The sequence below is a fragment of the Salarias fasciatus genome, chromosome 12 (genome assembly GCF_902148845.1).
Source record: "Salarias fasciatus chromosome 12, fSalaFa1.1, whole genome shotgun sequence".
In the NCBI taxonomy this organism is placed as follows: Eukaryota; Metazoa; Chordata; class Actinopteri; order Blenniiformes; family Blenniidae; genus Salarias; species Salarias fasciatus.
In genome coordinates, this window is record NC_043756.1 from 14,865,425 (window position 1) to 14,891,235 (window position 25,811).

At 41.7% G+C, this 25,811-nt stretch overlaps 1 protein-coding gene across 1 annotated transcript in view; it reads left to right on the top strand.

The window, feature by feature from the left end:
* The window catches only part of stpg2 (sperm-tail PG-rich repeat containing 2), a 53,237-nt gene that overhangs the window by 22,347 nt on the left and 5,079 nt on the right, over positions 1 to 25,811 (top strand). The window contains exons 10-12 of the mRNA XM_030104216.1: positions 17,589 to 17,655; positions 18,128 to 18,293; positions 22,259 to 22,374. Of these exons, the coding sequence (XP_029960076.1) occupies positions 17,589 to 17,655; positions 18,128 to 18,293; positions 22,259 to 22,374 (349 nt within the window). The remainder of the gene's footprint in view (positions 1 to 17,588; positions 17,656 to 18,127; positions 18,294 to 22,258; positions 22,375 to 25,811) is intronic.

The window sequence follows — 25,811 nt, forward strand, 5'->3', positions numbered from 1 at the left end:
ATGCTATTCAGACACCGCGACTGACATTTTCTCATTAATAACACAAATGTTGTCGTTGACTCTGGTCCTGAAGTGAAGTGAAAGTCTGCTGCTCCTAAAAAAAACAAAAAAAACCCCAACAAAAAACGACTTTAAAGCACACTTATGACCAAATACTGGAGTGTTATTGTTGATAATCCGACAATTTAAATGCAATCGTCTATTAAGATATTCTTGTATTAATTTAAGTAAAGAAAGAATATTTCTATAGCCGCTGGGCATCTTAAAGCAATGTCACACAAGAGTGCCTTACTGAGACTCATTTATCTAAACCCCAGAATGAGCTCTCAGTGAATTGTGCCATTTAAAAGTCTACTGACTCCCTTGGGGTAACTTTTCATCCGTGACGAGAATATAAGTGGCATTTGTAAAAAAAGTAAAAAAAAAAAAAAAAAAGGATGTATCAAATTGTTTCAATATTGGTGTGCTAAGCCTCTGAGGTGTAACTGAGAGAAAAAAAGGTAATTTTAAACCCCCAAAAAAGTTCTCAATAGCTAAATCGCGCTTTCATTATTCATAGAAAATGCCTGTCTTGAACATTACTTTCTCCGTTTTCACTTTAGGTATGTCTTTTGTTTGCTCACACTGGCAGCTTTGTTAATTCCCACCGTTGAAACGTTCACACTGTTTGAATTAAAGGGACACTTCTTGCACTGTTACTCTGAAACCGGTCAAGTAACAATTAAGTTATGGATATACTCTTCAAGAACACACCAAAAAAAAAAAAAAAGTTAGTTTTGTTGAGGCAGCAAAACCGAGAACAAAGTTTGTTCTGAAACTCTCAGATTTGTCAGGTTTTTCTATCTGCTCTGGGAGGGAGAACAGATTTCTCTGTTTATGAGTCGTCTGTAACGACGTTTAACTGGTAACCTGGAGACGTTCCTGAAGGCGAACGGACAACAGTTGGACATGATTCTTAACGTTAATATTGAGGAGGAGTTTTTTTTTCTTTCTTACAGGTGATGAATCCTTTTCATTCCCCCTTGTTTTCCATTATTTTTGGAATTCTGCTTTGAACACTATGCTGTTGTGCGAACACTGCATTTGACTTTGATGTCAACTTGTACCTAATTTAAAATGAATGACAATGTTTGCAGTACCAAAACCTTCCTGTATGTGTTTCTTTGCATATAAATAATGAAGAATAATGAAGAAACACAGTGAGGCAGGTGGATGGGAGGGTTTGTGGGTTTTTTTCTCCCTTCAGTCTCATATGCATTAGCATTTTAATATTCAAGATACACAATTTGTATTTTCGAATGCCCTTCTGGGCGCCAGCTGGTGTTTACTCTGATTAACTCCAAAGGTTAGAAGCGTTATCTCCATCTCGAGGCAAAGGTCCCCAGAACTGATCTGAGCACTACAAACTACGCAGTTCTCAAGAAAGACCAAATTTAGAGGGTAATTTAGCCCTCGCGGAAGAAAGCGGAGAGTTTTAGGTGCATGGATCAACTTCTCTGGGCTTAGTTCATCATGTCTCCCCTCTTCCAACTTGAAAATGTCTCGGCATGTAAATCTGCTCGCATGGTGTCTCATTGATTTTTTTTCTGATGAATATACTTTTTCAAACAGTTTTTGTCTGACGTCATTGCTCAGGACATTTGCTCTGGGAACAGACACATTAAAATCCTTTATACACGAGCAAGCATCAGTGTTCTGCAACTGAAATTGAGCAGGGGAACTCTTCATTACTCCATTCTGTTGAAGTGAGTGAGGTTTCTACCTTTTTTGTTCCATTGAGTGGTGCTGAGCTGCAACAGCTACAATAAATGCTTTGAAATTGAAGCGGTTTGATGTCTCATTTAATAAAAAATAAACAATCTCTTGAAAGTGACATTTCACAAGTAATAAACTTGAATTACCCTTTACCCATGGCCAGTGATCATCAGTGTACTCCAGCACACGCAGGCCTGCTGGTTTACACCATTTCCATTTAGTCATGTCATTATTTACACCTTGGAGAGTGAGTGATGCATTTGAATACCTCATTTACCTTCAAATAATAGCTACACAAAAAGGAAACAGACTTCAGATCTGGTTTTTTTCTTGTTAGTTATATTGATGTCACTTGTCACGGAGGAAGAGCAAACCAGCTTTTTCCCCGACATCTTATTGCAATATCACCAATGAGCATTGTTTTTATAAACGTCTCTTCAGTACACTCCCAATCACAAGCCTGCTTGCAGAGCTTGGCCTCTTTTTTTTTTTTTGCTGCGACAGCATGCTCGGCCGAAGTATTTTGTTCTGATGGACGATCTGACTTTACTGCCTTGGTTTGCTGAATCCCAGTTTGAGCAGCACAATACCTGACCGCCAGTCGTCGTGTCGTTCTGCACTAATGGTTATTTATGGATCGGGATATTGGGAGTCTGCAGGTTGAGAGAATCAGTGGGAGACTTTCATTAAATGTTGGACACGCGGGGTGATTAAATATTCAACAATGACTTTAACTTGGTTCATTTCCCAGTTGTAGTTCCTCCAGCTTGGTTTCGTGTTCTCCAGTAGCGTAATTGGCCGTGTTTGCGGGCGGGGAGCCGTCGAGGTGCTGCTGAAAAGAAGCAGCCGACGTTCCAACATGTCTGCAGCAGAGACGACGACTCCACAGCACAGGGTTCTGGACCTTCCAAATTGGGAAAATTCAGGGGAGGAAATGTGACAAAAATGGGATTTATTTTTCAGATTAAAACAGAAGACAAATCCCAAACTACATATTTGGCTGCTTTTCAGAGAAACTGTATTGCTCACCTCAGGTTTTCGTTGTTGCTGCTGGTGGTACCTCCGAGTGCTGCGTGGCGCGGATCTGAGGCGCCACACTGAGCCTCCTTTATGACCAGTTAATGAAAAATCACCCGGGGACATCTTAGCTGTAACAGTTAGCCACACGCTGCGCTACAGCCCCGGCCGTATCCGTGACAACGCCCCCCCTCCCCCCCCCCCACTGGGCCGGATATTAAGGGAGTCTAATCAGGAAACAATCATATGAAGGAAGTCAAACTTGAAAGAAGGGGGGAAAAAAAAGTGTACGTCTGTATCATCTGGTGCATGTTCGGAATTTTAAATCCTGCGTTCGGGATTGTCAAAGCATCTTCCACGGATGATAGTGAACATTTTGGAGAAATTATTTACACTCCGGAGCTTTTGAAACGATAAATACGAAAGAAGCGCTATTTCAGCTGAAATGATGGTTGTTTTGTACATTTTTTTCCAGTTTGACCAAGACCTCTTATCTGACTTTGAACAGATGTTTAATCCATTCTTCTCTCCTTTCTATTAGCTGCAGCCTTTTTATATTCCCGATCTTTTGTTGCTCAGTGGAGAAATCCAGCTTATGATCATTTATTCTGTCGACAGTATACATTTCACATCAGTTTATTATTCAGTGAATCCCCTTTATAAAGATTACACCGTGGTTTATATGTATTTTGAATGACAGGTGGGCCACGGTTTATTCAAGCCGCCCTGTGGCGTCTTATCTGGTGGTGTGCCATCAAAGGATACTTAAATCCCTGACAATGTGAATCAAACACAACTCAACTAGTTCAAATATTTGAAGCTATGACAGATCAGTGCTTCGGCTATAGGTCTGGATCTGATAGGGGCTGATTACCTGTCTGAGGAGAAGTGAAAGTCAGACGTTCTGTTGGAAGCGACAGATATAAAAGGGACGGTGATTATGAGTGGAGCATATTTTAAGTGAGAGTTTGCATTTCGCTCACACTTTAATCTAGTGCCTTTTCATTTTTTTCATTTGATCTTCTCTTTTTTTTCCTGTTTTTTTTTCATCTTCCTACAATTTTCTTTTCCTATTTTTTTTTGCTTTCATTTCAGTTTTTCACACGTCTCTGCTAGTTCCACATCTAATCTTCCTCTTCCAACCATTCCTGATGCTGACCTTTCTATTACAGAGGTCGTGAGATGCCCTCAGGCTGCACTGGGAGAATAAACTGGTGGAATTTAATTTGGACCCGTGTTTCCACCTGAGGCCGTGGAAATCCTCTCCCGGCTCTTCTATAAATCAGTGAAGTATTGGCCTGTCCCTTGAAGCGACAGGAGAGACGTCTGACTGGGTATTTTGTCAGTCAGTTTTTTTCAAACATGTTGCTCCATTATGTCACCTTTGCCAGTTTTGCACTGTTTTCACCGAGCCTGCTGGAAGCTCTGGTACGCTCTGAGTGAGCGGAAGGGCTTTCCGGTGGGAAAGGACGCTTGTTCAGTAATAAGGTGTCAATCCATTTATCAGGAGAGTTTTGTGTGCAAGTTTTAAAAACTTGAAAATATCTATCTTCTAAACTGCCAGATTCAACTCAGGGTCGCAGGGCGCAGGAGCTGATGGCAGCTGGCTGTCGGTAAAGAAAGTCGATGAAAAGACTCCTGAATGGAATCGGTAAATTAAATATTATTTTTGGGCAGATCAATAACTGAGCTACAACATTTATCAGCAAACAATTATCTTGTTTATGTTCAATTATTACTGAATAATCCACCCATATGGGGCTGCTCTGATAGCTTTGATTACTGCTCAACTAAAATTAACTTGAAACTTTTTCATTCCATGTTCTGCTCTGAGTCATTAAAAAAGGGTTGCGTTCGTTTAATAAACAGGCCTGTTGGCTCAAAGTAGATCTTTCAAAACAAATGTGTAACCAAGCAATAATGTTTCTGCCAGTCAGAGATATTTCAGTCTGTCTGCGTGAATATGTGTTTACACTGACGAGGAAAAACACTTCGTAATTTTCCTTTCTCTGCATAATCAACTTGGTACAATCAGACAGACAGTATTAAAACTCAGATTTTATTACATATTATAGTGACTGTGATTGGAAACGAGATACTCATTGATCACTGGCTGTATCCACTCAACACTTTCTCATACATGTTAAATGTTTCCCGCTCGGTTTCTGGTCAAATACGGCTTGAAAATCATTTGTAGTAGTTTGTTGCAGCAAATCGGACAGACTTGATGGAGGAGGGTTGATGCAGTCAAAGAAAACCTCATTTATGTTGATGACGATCGGATAAAAAGAACATACTGCTCTAAAAAAAGATGCTGCGCGTAATGGTCTTGAGAAAAACAGAAAATTAAAGGAGAGATGAAACTGAATGGAAGAAGCAGTGGGAGGGAATGAAGGGAAGACAAAAGAGAATTGGGGAGCATCTGTTTATAATGTGTAATTATCTATCCTATTAGCTCTGGTTGAGATAATTAGAGTGTTTGCTAAACATACATTTGTACAACCGGAGAGCGGCATCACTGCCTTGCTCTGCAGAGTGAGCGGAATTGAAGAAGCACAGGAGGTGGCGTCACGCTGCGAAAAAACTAGGTGAGATTGACAAGGACGGAGAGTGCCAGAAGAGCCGAACAATTAAGAAATAAAAGAAAGGTCAACGGGAAAACGGTGGAAAGGAAGTGAGACATTACAGAAATATCATATTATAAATAAAAGCCACGCGAGTCAAAGTGAGAGACAGTCGCGTCGGAGGTAATGCCATGGGCAACATTTTCATGAAGAATGTGGAGTTACAAAATATGCAGAGGCCCAGAGTTTGTCACTTATTGACTTTTTGTCTGCGTGTTTCATTGCATTTTTATGATATATCCGCGGACAGCTAATGGCGTGTCACAGTGCAGCCTCTATTTATGGGAGACAAGGGAGTCGGGTGATGAAAGAAAGGAACAAAAACAGGAAAATGGACTTATAGATTTGATATTGATTTTACTGTCAGCTGTCAGGGTAATGATGATGATGTGAATCCCTGCGAGAATTTGAGCACGTGTGCACGTACGCACACACACACGCGCACATGCAGTACACAAACTCTCTCAGAATATACGTAGATATTGACACTCGAACAATATTAGCTCAATAATTCTGGGAGTGCACGCCCAGTACACATTAACGTATGGGTCCACTTGCAAGCCTTTGTTAATGCACACACATATATTATAGCGGGACACACACTTGCACGTGTACAATTAAGTGATTGAGGGAGAATTCCTCAGTGACGCTTCCGCCCTGAGGCTTCGGACGGTAACGCTCCCATCATGCTCTGCTGAATATCTTCTGAACTATTCATGAATCTGATGGATAGAAAAGGATGATGTGTTGCGTATCTATGTGTGTGTATCTGTGTGTGTGTGTGTGTGTTATTTTCTCCAGTTATATTCACTAGTCTTTCTTAGAGAATGTTTTTTCCTCTTTTAACACTTTTCTCATTCTTTTTAATCTGCTTGCAGTTGCAAAGCAACGATATTGATTTTGTGAGTCTCTCACTTTGCGAGTGTATAACTGTGGCCACTAATTTACCCACAGCGCTCGTCCCCAACCAGGAGGCTCTAGTAAAACTGCATCCTGATGAGATTAACTCTGCCGCTCTGGATCATTTTCAAGTTCAGTTGTAATCCACACACACACAAACACCACTCCTTGTCCACAAACTGGACCTTCGGACCTGAAACAGACCGCAAAGGGATGCAGTGCTGTAGACGGCAGGCTGATTCCGTGAATAGATTCATGAGTTTAAAGGCTTATCAGAATCCACAACAATGCACAGCTGGTTATAATACAATGAGAAAAGATTTCTCTGCTTCAAAGCGTTATCATGGCAACAATAGCATTATCCCCCCATTTCAGGGAATGTGTGGCGAATTGTAGCAATTTGCTTTAACGGGCTTGTGCACGTCTGTGAGTCTGACCATCACAGAGTTGCTGAAATGTTGAGTAAGAACCCGTGTTTGTTTCTGTCTTAGTTTGTTTTCATTTGTTGACGCAGCAGTGACATTTTGTGAATGTTCACATGTTCCTGTGTGTTGAAATGGACAACAGGTGTGTGTTGTTCCACTCGCGCTGCACATTACTGCATATCTGTGGCGTTTTCCCTCCCAAAGCAGCCGATGTAACAACAGCAGGTTTGCAAGTGAATTTGTGAATAGCAGCTGTGATAAAGGTTTCTTTGTTTATTTCCTCCTACCTTGTTTCCGTTTGCTTCCCTCTTTTTCCTCCACCTCTGTCGTGTCAGTCGGATACGTGAGACTTTTTGAAAGAAACGATTCGGAGACACTTTTCTCTACAGCATTCCTGTACGAATGCTGCTTTACTTCATCTTCCATAAGATGTTGGAATATATATTTTAGATGTGCTTCACAGTTTTTGCTGCTGTGGTTCTGTGACAGCTCTACACGTGCACGATTAGGCATGTTTGAAATGTGTTTATACTGTAGTGTGCTTTGTGTTTTTGTTGGCCGCTTACAGAGTTGTTACTGGTTTTATCAAGTATGAAATACAATAATTCAGATTCTGTCTGCACTCGAACCTGCCCAGAAGGAATTTTCCAATGAGCAGAACAAAGCGTATTGTATTGTACTGTATTGCATTATGCTGCACAGTGGTGGGATGGTTTGTAGTCCTGCCTCACAGTGAGAATTTCCCCGATTGGCGCTCAGGTTGGACTTTCTGCGTGAAGTTGGTTTTCTCGTGGTTGTTCAGTTTCCGCCGACATTCCAAAAGCATGCATTTGAGACAAATTGGTGGGTCTAAATTGCTCCTAGCTGAGAGCGTTTTAGCCTCATAGCGAGACATTTCTGGGTTCAGATGCATCTGTGTGTAAACCTGTGTTGAACCAGAATATTTTTCTCATGCATGAGTTTTCTCCATGTTGTACTCTGCCGCCTTCTCACAGTCCCAAAACGTACATATGAGATTGATATACTCTGGACAGGTCACCAGTCCCTCACAGACAACCACACACACTCACATTCACGCCTAGGGGCAAATAGACTTAGCACTATTGGACACATATATTGGACACACTATTTTCATATGTGAAATCAATAGAATAAGAACATGAACAAAAGCTTTCTCAGTGAAACAACTTCACGCTTGCAGAAAGCAGAATGATCAGGGATTTGTGTTTGGCACAAAGAAAAACAGTCAGCGTGGCCAACGAAGGACGGAACGTGAGGGAAATCCAGAGTCCAGGAACAGGCAGGGTCAAAACCAGAACGAGGACTAAAGAGATGTGGATAACAAGAAGGCACTTGATGCACGTGACTGATCACTGAGGCCTCCACCTGCTGCGACGGAGGTGACTGAGCTGTTATTGATAACAGCCACTTTATAGTTTATCAGCTCCGGGAGGACAAACCCAGTAAATCCATTCCCGAAAGTGACACTGACACCGTCAACACTATCGTAAGCCAGATTAGAAGTGAACTGTTCTTGTCCTTTACACCTTGTGACGCAGAGGGTGGAGGAAGTCAAACACAATGCTCCCAGTGTTAAACACTTGAGCCATCAAGAGCTTGCCGAGTCGTGGCAAGTGTGCACAGCGCTCCTGCAATATTAATGCTCCTTGAAGCCTTTCTCTGCATGTGTTATGCTTTTAACAATTGAAGAAAAAAAAACCTCAGAGAAATAAAGCAGAAGAAAGTGTTTGTATGAAAAATAGCTTCTATAAAGTACATTATATTTAAATAAGTGAGGTAACTTGCTTTGCATTTCAGCCCCCCCGTGTCTTCAGCAGGAGTCTCAGAATGGATTTACCCTTTACAATAAATAGAATTGTCTGAAGTAAAAGCTGCAGGTCCAGTGATTTATCCTAATCTCGCTTTCAGCCGTATATGTGTTATTTAAAGACTATTTGGAGCATTGTCTGGGCTCCTAAACACAGGGCTTTTATTCTCTTTCATGCAATAGCATTAAAATTAATTTGCCATCCTTTAAAAGTAGGGAATTGAGCAATTTACCTGGATCTAAGTGTGATCTGCACGATTATTATAACCTGAGATTGTTAACAGTATGGGATGAGGAAGGATGGGCCGAGAGGTAAATGGTCGGCACTTAGCTGGTGCTTTCCTGAGGTCTGTGACCTTCAGCAATAAAAACCTTCTGAACATCAGTAGGCTGCTCGAGGTGGTTCGCACTCTTGCCTCACGTCAAGAGTTTTCTGTATTTTCTCTGGTTCATCCCACAATCCAAAGCCGTCAAAATTACCCATATGGTGTGAATGAGAATACAATTAGGATTTGCTCTTGCTACCTGTGAGTTGAATAAAGTGAACACCCAAATGGGATAGATGGTTGTATTACTGAGACAATGTCCTTCAGTGTAGGAGCCACTGATTATGTTTTCTGATGGTTTCATGGCTCAATTCAAATGGAAAGGGAGAACTGAGCACATTACAGCATAACACTGGTATTGCAGATTTGCAGACTTCCCTGTCATATCCATTCATCTAGTGACTATCCCTGCTTTATCAATGTTTAGGTCATGTTCGGCCAGTGATGGCTAACGCTGGGTAAAATGGAGAGAACTCTCCGGACTTGTTTCCAGGCCTTCATGCTGGGGGGACTGTGACTCAAGTGGAGGAGCTTCTTACTTTGTATACTTAACCTTATATCACACACAGGTGGATCATGCAAACACCATACAGGAAGGCCTTTTGTCTGGACTGAACCATTCCTTTCTGATGCTCACTTCTGACTTCAACTGCTCTCTTAATTAAGTTGCAATCATTTTTTTCCCCTTGAGTTTGTCTGATACACGACATGTTATTCTGAACTAATAAAATATTATGCTTAACAGCCTTTCTACAATGCTTTTCATGCACAAAGAAGTCGCGTGTGGAGACGTCAAGGGTGAGGACAAATATAAGAGAAAGGAGGGATCATAGAGCCAATAAAACGAAAGCAGCTGGGAATAAATGTGGAAAATGAGGCTGCATACATGAGCAACAGAGAAACGGCAAAGAAATGAGAAAGCAAAACAAGTCTTAAAATGTGTGATAGGGCACAGATGGCGATCTTGTCTGTGTAGCACTTTCAGATTTTATGATGTGTGGTTGCTCTCTAAGTTATTGCTTGAAGGAAAAGATCACATACGCTCCGTGAATTTTTTTTGTCTCTTTTTCCATCTCCTCCTCTCTTGCTGTGAAGTCCTGGTTATTGTTACCTCCTCGCTGTTTTGCCGTTGTAAAACAAGTCGAGTGAAAAACAGCTTGTCCCCACAAACTGTCTGTGAGACTGAAGTAAAGATTCCTTACAAGTGAAGGTGGATAAACACAACATGAATTCACAAAAACATGCATGTGGAGGCCATATACCAAATTTACTGTGTGTGTGTGTGTGTGTGTGTGTGTGTGTGTGTGTGTGTGTGTGTGTGTGTTCTCGTATTTCTATCCTTGTTGGGGCCAAATGTCCCCACAAGGATAGCAAAACGTGGAACGACGTGCCTTGTGGGGACCTTTTTCCGGTCCTAAGTAGGAGAAACAGTGTTTTCTTGACCATGTTGTTGTTACTGAAAAAAGTAAAAGTGCAAAAACATTTCTTTAGGGTTAGGCTTTGTTGTGGTGTGGGTTAGGGTTAGGGTAAGGGTCAGGGTTAGGGGCTAGACATGAATGGGAGTCAATGGAAGGTCCCCACAAGGATAGAAATACGAGACTGAGCGTGTGTGTGTGTGTGTGTGTGTGTGTGTGTGTGTGTGTGTGTGTGTGTGTGTGTGTGTGTGTGTGTGTGTGTGTGTGTGTGTGTGTGTGTGTGTGTGTGTGTGTGTGTGTGTGTGTGTGTGTGTGTGTGTGTGTGTGTGTGTGTGTGTGTGTGTGTGTGTGTGTGTGTGTGTGTGTGCGCGCGCGCGCTGTTAACAGTATTGTTGTTATTATAAAGCCTGGCACTCATGCTGAAAAACACACACTTCTACTCTGCTAGACTAATGATTAAAAAAAATGATAATTTTTATACCATTAACAGTCAAATATACAGTATTTGTGTTTTAGATTAAAAAAAAAAACTCATGAAGGTCAACATTCAAGATTCACTTCCATTCACCCATTTATGTATTTTATAGAAATTCAAGTTGACTGGCTCAATATTGATTTGGATGAGTTTCCCACATAAATTACCAATATCAAAAATAAACCTGGAATTCAACACGTAGGTCTCAGTTTTTATTGCCTACGATCCATAAAGTCACAGAATGTGACATTAGAAAAAGGCAGCTTTGCATTGTTTAGCATGCGCAGCCAGAACTTGCTGATCAAATGTGTTAGGTAATTTTTTTTCTTCTTAGCATCACACTCTTTTCCCCAGTTACAGTTATTTTAGGCTCAGGTGACTGTTAATGGCCTTTGGCAACTTTCCATAAAATCATCCTTAGTGGAAAAGTACAAAGCAAATCATTTTTAAATTAAATAATTATTGATTATATCCTGCCGTCTGTTATAAATGTAAGTTTTGTTTTGTTTATCATAAATATCACCAAAGTCACATATTTAAAAAAACTGCAAGACAGAGACTGTTTTCAGATACTGTGCCTGGTTAGAGTTGTTGGATTTAGGATCTCAATCGTGCTCTTCTGGGAATTTAATGCTTCTAAGATAACAAGACGTATCGTCTGAAATTTTTGTTTCACCTTGTCAGTAAATAGTTTTATGTTGCTTCAAGATCGCCTTGTACCCCCAACATAGCTAATTTTAAGTCCATCAGATCCATGGATTTCCAAATACAGAGACACATTTGATTTTCACACAACCAAGATCAGAATTGTTTTTTCTGCATTGCCACCAAACTGCCATCTCCTTTCTGGTGAAATGGCTTATTTGGGTCAACACAAACTCCATTTCTCGCAATCTGTAAGTTCAACTTGGAAGAAACCCGCTCTTACACACTTTTTATTGTGTCTTCCTTCATTACTTTTTCCCCATCAGTCTCACAGGGAGACTGACATAGAGACATAGCTAAGCATGCATTTCAGCATTTCTACAGGGCTTGATGTAAAACGTCACTAATTGAATGAGTGAAGCTTTTCATCTGCACCTGTTCACTCTACCACTGAAATGACGCTTTGCTTGTCAAATTTCATTTGTATCGACCTACTTTTGGAAGCGACATGTGAGAGATTGGCTCCCATTTGTAATTATTTATCTAAGAATAATGGAATTGTCAGCAGATACCTGCAGCCCTGCGACACTGCCCAGAAAATAGATCATTATTTAAACAAATTAAAAACTTATTTTCCACTTGTAGATTGGATTAGGGGAAGTGAGATGTGACCAGGTCTGGATCTTTAATTTGATCCTGTCTCACTCTATTATGAAGAGCGCATTTTACTTATGCTGCCAGTTTTTCTCGGCTTCATTCTCTTTTCATTTCCTTTTTTTTTTTTTTTTTTTTTTTCCTATTTCCCATCTTAAACTCCTCATTTGGTTAATTTTTACACCATTCTGTGCCTAATTTCTCTCTTTCTCCTCATACTGATGAAGTGGGCACATGTGGTAAGCAGCTGTGTCCACTGTGTGCACACGCATGCCTACATGTATATCTCTCCGTCCAAACCGTGGGCGCCAGCTGTGACCGGCAGCTGTGCGTATCGTGCGTTTCTACGTACGCGCGTCCGCGTGCAGATGTGAGCGCGCAGCCATTTTATGCGGCAGCTGTGTGTTTTTTTTTTGTTTTTTTTTGTGGGTATTTGGCTACGGACAGCTGTTTCGTCGCAGGTGATGATTTTAGGAGCCAAGCAGACAGTCTAGCAGGCTGGCGGCCGGGAGGCGGCGAGGACAGCTCAGCCCAGGAAGGTGTAATGTGAACGGCCCGGGCTGGGTGTTTACTCAGCCAGGCCTTCTGGGCCACTGCTGGATGTATTGCAGATTAGGACGGCCCCAGCTGTGGATGTCGGTGTTTATACAGCCTTCTAAACCTGCCACGCTCCTCAGACAGCTCACTGATTACTACATAAATAAGACTGAGGGAGACAGCGAACTCCTGGTGTGGAACTGATCTGGGCTTAGACCCACTCTGGTTCACCTGAGACGAAGCCTAATCCCTCCATACTGATGTTTCCTCGAAAATCAGATCAGAAATACATGCATACATGGTAATATGACATGAGGCGACGTGAGGTGAGAGAAACTGCTCTGCTGGAGCAGGTAAACAACCGGTTTTCACTTGCGGTGACAGAATCTGAGTGAGCTAAACTTATAGTTTATAGTGTAGACAATATAAAGAAAGACGCAGATTTTTTAACATAGCAAGAGATAAAGCAATGGAATACAAATGAGAAACAAACAAGGCAGGATGATAATAGCAAACTTACAAATATGAGCACGGATGGAAATAAAGTAGAAAAGATATACAACATTGTAAAACACAGCCGAAAAGTGTCGCCGTCAGCAAGTTGTTGCACTAACTGCAGCCTATAACGTCTGAATAGGAAACAAATGGGACCCATATGGTTTCCCTCTGTCATTCCATCCATATTGAAGACCTGTCTGAAACCTCATTAAGGCCTTGTGACACCAGCCATACCTTCCCCGCTGAAATCAGACAGATGGTTATCAGACTATGTGACGAGACGCCAGCTGCGCTTATGACACCACGACACTGGCAGCCTTAGTGGGAAACAAGCAAACAAATGTTGTGCTCCCTTCTCATTTAAATGGTATATCTCCATAGGTAGCATGAAACAGCGTATATGATTTGGCTGTGAAGTTAAATCTGCTTGAACAAAAAAAGCTTTACCACATATAGCATTTTTTTTTTCTGTCATTCTCTTAATAGTGTGTTCTTGAAGCTTTTGTGCAGACGGTGCTAAATGCTATGAAGGCTGCATCTCTCAGCCTTTTGCAAGTTAATCATACTTATGTTGGCAATAAATTGTGCTGCCAGTCTTTACAGGTATATTACAAGTATTGTCTGCTCCCATAAAACTGCAATATCATTTATGACCTTCAAATTATGACTCAGATATCTCATATTTTTCCACTTACAAGCATTAGTCATATCTCTCTTTGTAAAGTCATACCATGATACTTATTCTGACAAAACAATAAGCCTAAAAAAACATTTTATATCTAGAAGCATCAGCTTCTTTGGACATTTTTTTGACTTCTTATAATGGTTGGTTTACTGAGGCGGGCCGCATGGTGGTGTAGTGGTTTCGACTCACCTTGCTTTGAGTCCCGTTGGACTCCTTACTGTACATTATTTGCACGCAGTTTCGTATTGAAAAAAGAAGAAAAGACAACACTAAATGGCTTGGATTGCATGTGAGACGGAATTACTAAGAGAGAACAAACAATGACAAAAAAGACATTTAAATCAGGCTGAAGCCGTTATTTTGAATATAAAAAGAGAGATGCTCACCTCATTGTGTAAGTTGGCAAACCATACTGCAACCATGAGTCACATCGTGTCTTTGTTGTTTTTATTTGCCTTTGATGTGCTGCAGCTCTGCCTGCCAAAAGTTTTTTGTCTTTGGAGAACTTCAGTTCATTGTGTTTTTTTGCTGCACATTATACTTCCTGGCGTTACTGCAGGAACTGCAGTGCAGCTTTTTAAAATCAAATCAAATAACATTTGCCACATTGTTTCACAGTTGGACTGCAGTTTCACGCCTGCACAACCTTTTTATTAATAGTTACCATAAAAGATTCATAATTTGGATCGAGAGAAGTGTCAACCTCCCAGGTTTTTAGCTTCAATGTGGAGAAGCCAGATTCACCAGCAAATGTATTTTTAACCTGAGAATAAAATGCCAAATGAATCAGAGCTTAGCCTGACAGAGCACCGCAGCGCTGACATTTTTTTTTTTTTTTTTTTTAATGAATATGGGAATGTGTCATAGGTGCTTGTGTGGCGGAGATGCCCGATGCACGTGTACACGTGTGCGCACGTCACGGTGCCCACACGCAACCGCATGAGCACAAGTACATAGTCAAAAAATATTATTTCCTCGACAAAGATGAATTGTATGGAAATACGGAGGCTGAAAATAGCATTCTGTTCTGCAAGGAAAAATGAAAGGCGTTAAGAGTAATGAGAGGATGAAGAATGGAAGATGATGGACACACACGCGCACACACACACACACACACACACACACACACACACACACACACACACACACGGTCATTAGTCAAATCTGTCAGTGTACATACTGCCAAATTGTTAGTATTGCAGCTGTCAGGTGTACTTGACTCATTAGTGTGAGAGAACATGGTGTGGAAGGAAAGACAATACTGTAAGAAGATAAAAGGGGAAACATATTCTTTTGTGTTTACGTCTCGATTTGTTGGTCAAACTGTCCATTTGACCGTGAGCATGCTTTACGTTTTCTGTCATTTAAATCTGACAATATAAAATGCTGCTGTGAATTTTCCATGTTTGAAATGACTTGATACCAGGGAGAATGGCTCAATTTTTTCATAATACTAATGAAATGGAAGAAGCTATTTTCCTTGAGCCAAGAAATACAGGACAAATTAAACGCTTGGTCAAAGTAACGGAGTTCAGAGTTGTGCCTTTCAAATACTTTTCATGAATATGCTGTGTGCCGTGCAGAAATGTGCATTATACATTATATTGACAGACAGGAGGACTGTGCAGCTGCACCAGTGACCTGACATAAGAAAGAAGCAGTTCTATCAATACTGGAAAAGCTCTGCAACCGTGTCGAGTTTAGCTGACATGGATACACATCCATCCATCTTCCATGCACTTTTTAACCGGAATAGACTCACAGGAGGGACTGAAGTCCATCCCAGCTAACACTGTGTGAAAATCTCACTGCACAAGTCACCAGATCAAAAAGGATTCATACATTTTCATTTTGTTAAATTTTATTGAGAAGAATTTTAATTTTGCTTCTTGAACACAAACTTTTAGCTGGGCTTAACTCCACTCATCTGCTCAGCAACCTTGCGATTTTCAGCTTTGTGGCATGCTCTGTTCAATCCATTGAAGTTTTTCTCTCGAGCTCTCTTAAGTAATTTAGTATTTACTTGTTGCTGGATTTGATATTTATCAAGATGTCATGTTTTAGTGATTTTACATTGTAATTGACCCACAGGTCTGCGTAGTCGTGATTAACTGAAATTTTTCAAAATTGGATTAATTTTAACTTTACATTTCAGAACATGAAGTCATCTTATTCTTTTTTTTTTTTTTTTTTTAATTCTTCTTGGCTCACTTTCGGAAAAAAAAAATACTGTCAGTTCTGACAATCTGTCTCGGCGCATCAATATTTAATTTCAGTTATTTTGTGTCACTGGCGGACTGCCTGCCACAAATGTGTCTGGCATCTACAGTGTACATATATATATATATATATATATATATATATATATATATATATATATGCACTCCAAGATATTTTTCAGACAGTCAAGGGCAATGTGACAGAATCGTTAAGAAAAGGTAAGTGTGTGTGTGTGTGTGTGTGCGTGCGCATCAGTATTGAGCTGTCTAAATGTCAAGGGTGTGTAATTAAAGTCAACCTGACCGCTGTCAATAGTTGATGACTGCGACTGGGAGCAGTGGTTTGTTCCATATTTGGGTATAATTATGGACTATAGGGTGCCACAGATGTGTGCCTACAGGTGTGTGTGTGTGTGTGCTGTGGTAAATTAACCATGCGACATCCTCCAAACTGAACCACAGGAAGCGAAACTCGCTGAAACACGTTTCCCTCACTGTTACTGGATTTCATTTTCCGTCCCAGTCGTGCGACAGTCACTTTGAACGCCACAGAGATTGGTTCCTTTAAATCGACTGCATGCGTGTTTGAGGGTGAGGTTGTACTGTGCACACGTTGTGCTTGCCTTGTTTTCCTCCTACTGTGTTCATAATGAAAAGCTAAATGGCCTCTGTTAGCAGTGATTAAAGACGGGGGGGCTACCTGGGAAGAACGGGAGAAAACAGCAGTTGGGAAATGACAGTTTGAGGTAAATGACAGCTCCGCTATGTTTAGGATAAATGGATCGTGCAGCTATATTCAGCCTCCGACATCAATTATTCAAAGAGCCACTGACAAGACAAATCCCTGGTAACTGAGATTCCTCTGCAGCGGTGGGGGTGCAAGTTTCTAACTAGATGACGCCGTTCACCCGTTTCCCATTTCAGATCCAAACCACTTCAACTGGGAATCCATTAAATGTTGCCACTATAAATTATCTCCTAATTATTAGCAGTTCATTAAAGAAGCAGAATGTAATGATCCTGTTATAGCAGGTTTTATCTGCAATATTACCTGTATGCTGGAAATGTCACCCTTGTCTCCGTCACTGCTATATGGAGACGCGCTCTAGTGATATGAGTGTGCGTGCGTACGTGCGCACGCTCATCTCTATTTGTATGTAGATGATGTGACAAGGTCTTGCGTTCGCACACTGATACTGGTGGATGAATGTACGTGCGTGGCTGATATTGATATTGTGTGTCACGAGCGCCTGAGCATGATCTGATAACAGATTGGTTAATGGCTTGTTTGTTCCTGTTAATGGATGTATTTCTGCCAAACTCTGAGTCAATCATTCGTGTAACATATTAGGGAGAAACGACACATCTTGTCACTCTAATTGTGGGTTAGGAGAGAATAGGGTGAGAGAGGCAGTGACACGGTGAACCAACCTCTAGAACCCTTCATTATCACTTAGTTCTTTTCCCATTTTCACTTTATCATTTGTGAAGTGTGTTTGCGCTCATTTATGTTTCAGCATCCTCTCATTCCTCGATGGGGTTATGAAAAGTTGATCATTTTTTGTGTATGTCGTCTATTTTTTAGACAAAGAGCTGTAGGTTTCTCTACCAAGACGTTGGTTCTAGAATACAGTGGTGGCACTGCCATCAGAGTACATCTACCCGTGACCATGGCTGCCTTTGCCCCTCTTCCTGGTCCAATTTAACACTGCATGAGGGATTTTCGTCAGTAAACAGCACTGTAAATGGAACTTGAAATTTCAAGCTAACAGCTGTAAACGGGGACTCGCAGTCAACACCGAAAACTGCCCAATATTGGCGTGGATGGCTGATCTCTCAGCCCCCATCACGGGGGATCATTGATCCTTGTTTGAATCATTCAAACCTTTCTGCTACATTTTTCCTTCTAACAAATCAACCTTGAGGACTTAGACTATTATTTTCCACCATGTTTTGGGTGATCATTGATATTGGGAAGTACATAGGAGTTTGCCACCACATGCACTTGATGACGCTTTCTGACAGTTTGTGGTTTTGGTCAAAACAATTGAATTTGTGAGGTGACATAGCTCATGGGAATTTTCTGATTTCTGATCTCTTGCCACTCCTCTCTTCTCTCTCCAGGACTCCCCTGCGCCCAACACTTACAACGTGCGTGAGACACTGGAGAGGGTTAATGCTCGTCCCTATGTGGAGCCCCGAAGTGAAGGAGCCAAGAAACGACACAGCTGTTTCCTCTCCGCTGCCCCACGAGATCCGGTCTTCCGAGAGCGTGACCCCGATGTGCCAGGTGTTACATTCGCACACTCAGTCACTCTCAGACATCAGAAGCTGAACTGTCTGGCGGTCTGGCTTTCTGGTGAAACATGAGGAACCTGTGAAACTCCACCCACTCGCCATCATCCAATCCAATTAGCTCCATCTCTGAGGGCCTCTAACCTAATATTTACCTCAGTTACACTCCCATTGAAAAATGTTGTTTCAAAATTGATAGATTCATGACTTACTTGGATAATTTATGACTAGCCCTATTTCACCGAGGGACTCAACCCATGAGGCACCCCAAACCATTTAACCAAAATCCAATTTGCATATAAATAGATTTGGACTGTTTGCAGAAGTGTTTCTTCTTTGTACACGTACACACACTTAATACACCCCTGCACTGAAGCACAAATGCCGACTCAAGCATATGGAAACTCGCACATACTTAGAGCCACACATTTATTAGTGTTTGCATAGAAACTTCCCTCATTTTTTTTTTGTCATTATTAAATTTGCATTCATGAACTGGCCTATTGTATAAAGAACATTAGTGAATATTATATTCCTCATCATGCCGCGGCCGCCATGATCACATTGTGGTTGATGTGGAGGACATTTAAATACTCACTCCTTTTTGAAACTCGTGATGTTTTACTCATAATGATCTGTGACGGCAATTTCTGGAGGACTTGTTTTTTTTTAATCTTCATTTGTGTTTTCACTCTATTTGTTCACAACTTTGAAAGTCACCTCGTGCTTGTAGTCAGAAGCTGATTGCATTTTCCTATCAGGTCAGAATATTTTTTCTCATTGTAATTTTTAATGCAACAAATGCCATCCTTTGCCTGGGGGTCCATTGAACTATTGCAAAACTGTACAACTCTTAACAGTTTTCATGATTCTTGAAACGTTGTTGTTGAGGTTTGAAGTGCAAAAAAGAAAAAAAAAAAAAAAGCAGTGACATAACAGTATTGTGTAACGGATGAAAACCCTGAGGCTTGGATACTTAATTTTCAGAAAATCTCTGTGTGAAAGATTTCAGTTTTTTCTTGAAAAACTGAGTCCATGCCTGTTGAAAATGGAATATTCTAGTATTTAGTGTGTTGGTGTGTGTATATATCCCTGCTAGTACTGGAAGCAATGTTTTATAAAGCAACACTTTAATGTAACTCTTTCCTTTATAAAGTCACGCTCTCTCTCTGTCCTTCTGAAGCATTCGGAGAATCTTTTTTTTTTCCACTTCAGTTGTGATCATATGTGTACCTGAGTAACCATTTAAAGGAAAAGTGCGGTTTAAACAGCTTTCACGTTGTTTAGGAATGAAGTACAACAATATACTCACCCAGAAGGCTTTTCTAATCCAAACAGTGCTTCGGGAAAAATTTAGATCCCAAATCGCGCGGTGGACATCCGTATACGACTAGCAGATGGGGCACGTGTAACGCCGCTCCTAAAACGGCTTTAATCGTCCAAAAACTCATTAGTTTCATCATGGTTCGCTCACGCCACTCCTCCATGACAGGCCGGTGTCGCGGGATACATGTTGTTGTGGTTTTGCTGACCTCTGTTTAGCAAGAGCAGGAGACCTCTGTAGCCTCCGGTAGCCCCTGAATCAATGAGCCGTACTGCGCAAGCGCGCGGCAGACGTAAAAAAAGATTTCAGTTCAGAAGTCAGCAAAACCACAACAACATGTATCTCGCGACACCAGATGGTGATGGCTCCATCTAAAAGGAGCTCCAAGACACAGGAAGCAAATGCCAATGGTTTGTTTGATTTGATGTCATTCATTTATATTATTAATCAGTGATTGGTGGAATCGCTGCTAAAACCCGCCTCCTCAGGGTGCTCTTGAATCACCCTAAACCATTTATCTGCTCTTCAATTTAGTTTTGTTTGTAGAAAATAAAGCACATACATTGTCAGTTTGTTGTTATTTATGATTAGTTTATTTAGGTATTTTTTCTTTTGGCGCCCTCTCTTGCTGCCACTGTTCATTGCTTTCTCTCACCATTTATTCATTAATGTCATCATTTAATGCACAAATGTTCAACATGTCTCCTACAATAGGCTTTTCTTACAAAAGCATGTGCAGTGAAGCATCGACTGAGTGACAGACCAAAAAACAAGTGTGTGTTGTTACACCATGTTTTCATTTTCAACAAACTGCAGTAATTTAATGAGTGAATAATTCATATTGATCCTCCCAGTGCTGATGACAACTCATGTTTCACTGCGGCTGCACATCCTGATTGAGAGATACAGTTAATTTAACACACAAGTTAACTTTCCAGGCCATCAGTTACTTTCATTTTCAATAATTAAGAAAGTATATCCAAGGCTTATTAATCAAGCAGCTAGTAACTGTATTCAAATACTATTATAGATCAGGTTGCACTCTCAGCACTGTTGAGGACTCGGGCTGGGTGATACGAGAACGATACGTATCGCCAAATAACTGCCTTGACAGACAAATGCAACATGGTGACTTTTCGATCGATTGCATTGTATTGATAGCAAATGAGTAGCCAGTGATAATGAGAGTTGCTCCGTGCTGGATCAATCAGAGTCATGGCAAGTTACAGTAACACAGCACAGTAGCAGCCAGTTGCAAGTTTTTATTATCCGAAAATTAAGCCAGCTCGGAGGCTGACCTGATGGAATTTTGGAGCCATGGACAGCGAGGGGGCGGGGCCGGAGAGTAGCAAGGGGCGGGGCTGACTGAGAGCCCAGGACTGTGGTGTTGTGTGATAATGTGATGGTCTGCTGTAAGCTGCTTCCATAGTGTTTGCATATACTTTACTTGTCAGTAATAAGGTTTACAGTGTTTGAGCATTTTACCAGGTCCCCAAGCAACACCGGGAACGTCTGATGGGCCACACCGTGCCGGCAGCTAGCAGTGTCTTGGCTCTCTTTGGAGATTCACAGGCTGAAGGTTTCATGGACAGAAGCGTACTCCGGGCCGCTGCTCAGCGCTGACAGCACCCGCAAGCGGTGCTTTGTCCATGGCCAGCCAGCACGGCCAGCCAGCGCAAATGGTGCGTCTTCTCCGGCCGCTGGCATTGCTTTTTGCCCCGAAGCGGTGTTTCCCTCCCGGCCGCTCGCTATGATTTTCTCCCGGCCGCTAGAGCTGTTTTCTCCCAGGTAGTGGCGCTATCTCCCCGTTCGTTCGTGCTGTTTTCTCCCCGGCCTTAATAATGCTCTCCCCCCGGCTGCCAGGCACGGCCAGCAGTGGAGCTTCCGTCCATCTGGGTTTCTTTCCGCGACCCCTTGAGCCTGTGGATTTCCGAACCGAGCCGTGACACAACAGCTGAGCTGTTGTCAGCGAGGGAAACCCTGAGTCCGAGGCTTTATAAAAGAAAGACAAAGCTTATTTTATATTGTGATACATATCGATATGAAAGAAATGATCGTGATAGGACTTTTTCACATATGGTCGTTCTAAAATGTGTTTTGCAACGTTTGATAGTTTCAGAATGTGTCAAATCTTGAAATTCACGATCTGTCAACATTTTCCTAAAATTCAATATTGAAAAATATATTATTGTAAATATATATAATTTTTTGTGTTAAAATACTATTTTTAAGAGTTTCTATGTTTCCCTGTGGTCTCTTTCACAACATAGCAAATTACAAAAACAGCAAAGAGGTGTCCGGCACTGATTTACCACCTTGGCTGTACAAATAATTGAACCTTAATTACCCCACGCATTTTTGCCAATCACATAAAAGTGCTTTACAGAGGAACTGGTGATTTCGCCCATCTGACAAACACAATCTGCTGAGAAGACAAAGAAACATGCTTTGACCAAAAGTTCTACCCCCTCCGGAGCTGTGTGCCTCCGACAGGATGGAATGTTTCCGTGATGTTTTCTCTCACTGTGATCAAACATATCAAACATATGGCCTGTGGGCCAAACCAGAGACGTCAGAGGGTCCAGTCCAGTCTAATATTGTCTTTATATTTATATCTCTCTGTTTGTGCTTATCAGGACCAGGACAGTATAACCCCATTGTAAAATCCCCCGCAAAGAAGGCTCTCATTCCCTCTGGAGAAGATCGATTCAAAGTCTCTACAAACGCCAACCCTGGACCGGGCACCTATCAGGTATGATCATGTTTTTGTCCCCTAAAATATTTCTTCTTCCAACAAAACTCTCACTTTAAAGTTCTGAGAGAACAAGAGGACTGATGGATGGTATGGATGTATGTATTGCCAAGATTTTGTTTATCCTTGGTTTTTAATCTACATAACTAAAAATGACCATGTGCTGAGATGTATGTGCGCACACACCTTTGCTATGTGTGTGTGTGTGTGTGTGTGTGTGTGTGCAAAAAGCAATACACTATATGTCTCATTGCTTATGTTGTAATCCTCTAAGAATCTATCATATTTCTCTCTGTGACCTTGAGCTGTGCAGAATGAATTGATTGCTTTGTGAAAAAAAAAGAAGAAGAAAAGAAGAAAAACAAGTCCCAAACTTCAGTGTGTTCGTGTGGTTTTGGCCAATCGCCAACGAAAGGCTTCACAAGCCTGAGCGCGCAGTTTCCTGCTGAAGGTGGCTTTTCAGTTCGTGGGAGATGTTGTTTGTAATTGGTCTGCCTGTTCAAATTAAACTGGGTAAAGTGGGAACATTTTAACAAGTGTAATGTTGTTTAATGCAGTCGCTCCAGACAACTGACAGAGATAAATGTCCTTTATGGTTGAAGCATTTTAAAGCTGTAATGAATGCTAAAGAGAGCCTAATCTGTCTCTGCTTTATTTCATTGTGTTTGAATAGGGTTTCCCACTTTGTGTGTGTATACGTGTGTGTGTGTGCGTGCATGCGCACACGCGCGGACTGATTGAAAGAGCTATCGTTGCTTCCAGTCCCTGCTGACTTTGACGGGGGAACATCAAAGACAAAAGCTCAGAGTTTGATTCAAACCTCACTACACGGTTCATCATCATGTTCATGTCCACGGGTGTAATGTTATCATGGAGCTCGTCCCTCTCTCTCTCCGTCTGCCAGTCTGAAAGTCTGCCTGTTCCTTTTCAAGTAGATTTATCTCTCCACAGTCTGCTGTGTGCTCCTCTTTGGTTAACTGCCGCCGACTCGCTCCACATTACTTTGCATGGAGTTTTAATCACTTCCGTGTACCTTTCTCTCTCATCCTGTATTCAGAAATGTACTACAGATATGTAGTTTTATTTTGGCATCCAACGTGGTTCAGTGACACAGTGTGCCGGGTTGTCCTGAATTGTCCTAACATTGATTTGATGCTCGTCACGCTCATGATGACTGTTTCCAGCCGCTTTAATTTTCCTGATGGGATCTGTGACCTTTAAAGTGGTGGGGGTTGATAATTTGCTGTAATTTAAAGCAAATAGTTGCACAATTAGGTTTTTGGGCTTTGCTCTTTGCCAGAGCTTTAAAAGACAGACGATATTTCCAAGTCTGATGAGAATCAAACTGGTCTCCATAAACGTGTGGACACTGAATTTTAATTCAAGTCAACTTCAAACTGAATCAGTGCAGCATTGATAGCTGAACCTGTCAGTGCATCGAAGCCTCAATGACTGCAGTAGATCGGTTTAGTCTTTCCGTTTGTCAATAATCTCGATCAGTGTGTGTCGGCCTGTACGTGCGGCAGTGTGTGTACCCTGGAAATGTAGGCGGACGACCACAATCAGCAATGTGAGAATGTAATTAGTAAAATGACTTAAAATATATTTCATACTAAAGTCTCGACGCTCACAAACATGGTTTTACACCCATAAGAGAAATGTCCCATACAGGTTGGTCCATGGGGATTCACTCTCTGGCTCAAGGGCACTCCACCACAAGGAAGTGGATCAAACCACCAACTGAGGGGACTGGAGGGGAGCCTGCTCTCCCAATTGAAGGACACACACACACACACACACACACACACACACACAGTCTCGTATTTCTATCCTTGTGGGGACCTTCCATTGACTCCCATTCATGTCTAGCCCCTAACCCTGACCCTTACCCTAACCCTAACCCACACCACAACAAAGCCTAACCCTAAAGAAATGTTTTTGCACTTTTACTTTTTTCAGTAACAACAACATGGTCAAGAAAACACTGTTTCTCCTACTTAGGACCGGAAAAAGGTCCCCACAAGGCACGTCGTTCCACGTTTTGCTATCCTTGTGGGGACATTTGGCCCCAACAAGGATAGAAATACGAGAACACACACACACACACACACACACACACACACACACACACACACACACACACACACACACAAAATCAAATCAGCACTTGTGAGACAGGAGCCCATTTCTCTGTCACTTCTGAAGGTATTTGGCAGGCAGCTTGTTCCCGTCATCTCGCTGAGATTGGCACGGTTCACCTGTTGATTCACAAGAACTGCGTGTTCTTCCCGTCGCTTCCCGGTTTTCTTTTAATGACTTGTTGCTGTGCGGTGTGGGTCGTTGTCAAACTGCAGAATGACTTGAGCCACAATCAAATGCCTCCCCGAGGGCGTTGCATGATGGATAAGGATCTCAACATCTAAAGTGCTCAAAAGTTTTTCTCAGAACTGTATATTTTTATAGCTTCCGACTTCCTTTGTAGATGCATGCTTGCGGATGTGCTTTCATCAGCGCGCGCTCCCCGTTCTCTGCGTCTCGCCCTGTCTCTCTGCTCAATTTCTCTCTGTTATGAGGAGAAACTGTAACTGTGGGAATTTTTTCCATAGACAGCAGCTGGTAAAATTGTTGAAGTATCTAATTTGATCATCCTCTCTTCTCCTCTGGGTAGAAAGGGAGGTTAAAAAAAAAAGATTCAAGTAAAAGTCTTCATTGCGGCCCATCAGATATCTGCCTGCTGTGGCTTTAGTCATGCCAAAGTGACAAAGTTGTAGATAATTGGCTCAAATTGATAATTGCTTGTTTGTGCTAAACTTTATATCAGAGCGATTAGATGATGAGATTCTCAACACCCACTCGGTTCAAGGCATCAGGCCAGTAATGCGACTACAATAGAACTTAATTCTGATAATCATCTGTCTTTGTTCTGCTTCAATGTCTGACTGCTCGTTTTTCACCGACAAACCCAGACACTTTGTGTTTAGTTTACTAAACGAAGATACTTGTCCTGGAAAGTAAGTAATAAGTACGATACACACAGATTTAGCCAAACATTTTAAGGGCTTCAGATGGGCGATCGGGTTTTCTCCTGGAGTCCACAGCCAGGCAGGTCAGGGGCAGCTGTGATTGGTGCACATTGGCGAACTTCCACCGACATAACAGGGACCTTCACTATAGAAGCAACCAGTCTTCTGGGTCTGCTGAAGACTCTTACTCTGTGGTTTTGTTTTACTCTCACACTTAAGTGTCAGGCCAACCCTCCTGATGACTGGCGGCCCCTGAAGAGGACGCGGACATCCCGGTGGGAACCTCTCCTGTAGATATTTGGTGGATGAAGACCCATCTGCAGCAAACATCATTACCGTATTTAAGTCGAGCTGTTGAGGGCTCTGAAGCAGTCAGAAGAGCTGAAATGTTTGTGCCCATTACGCATTTATGAG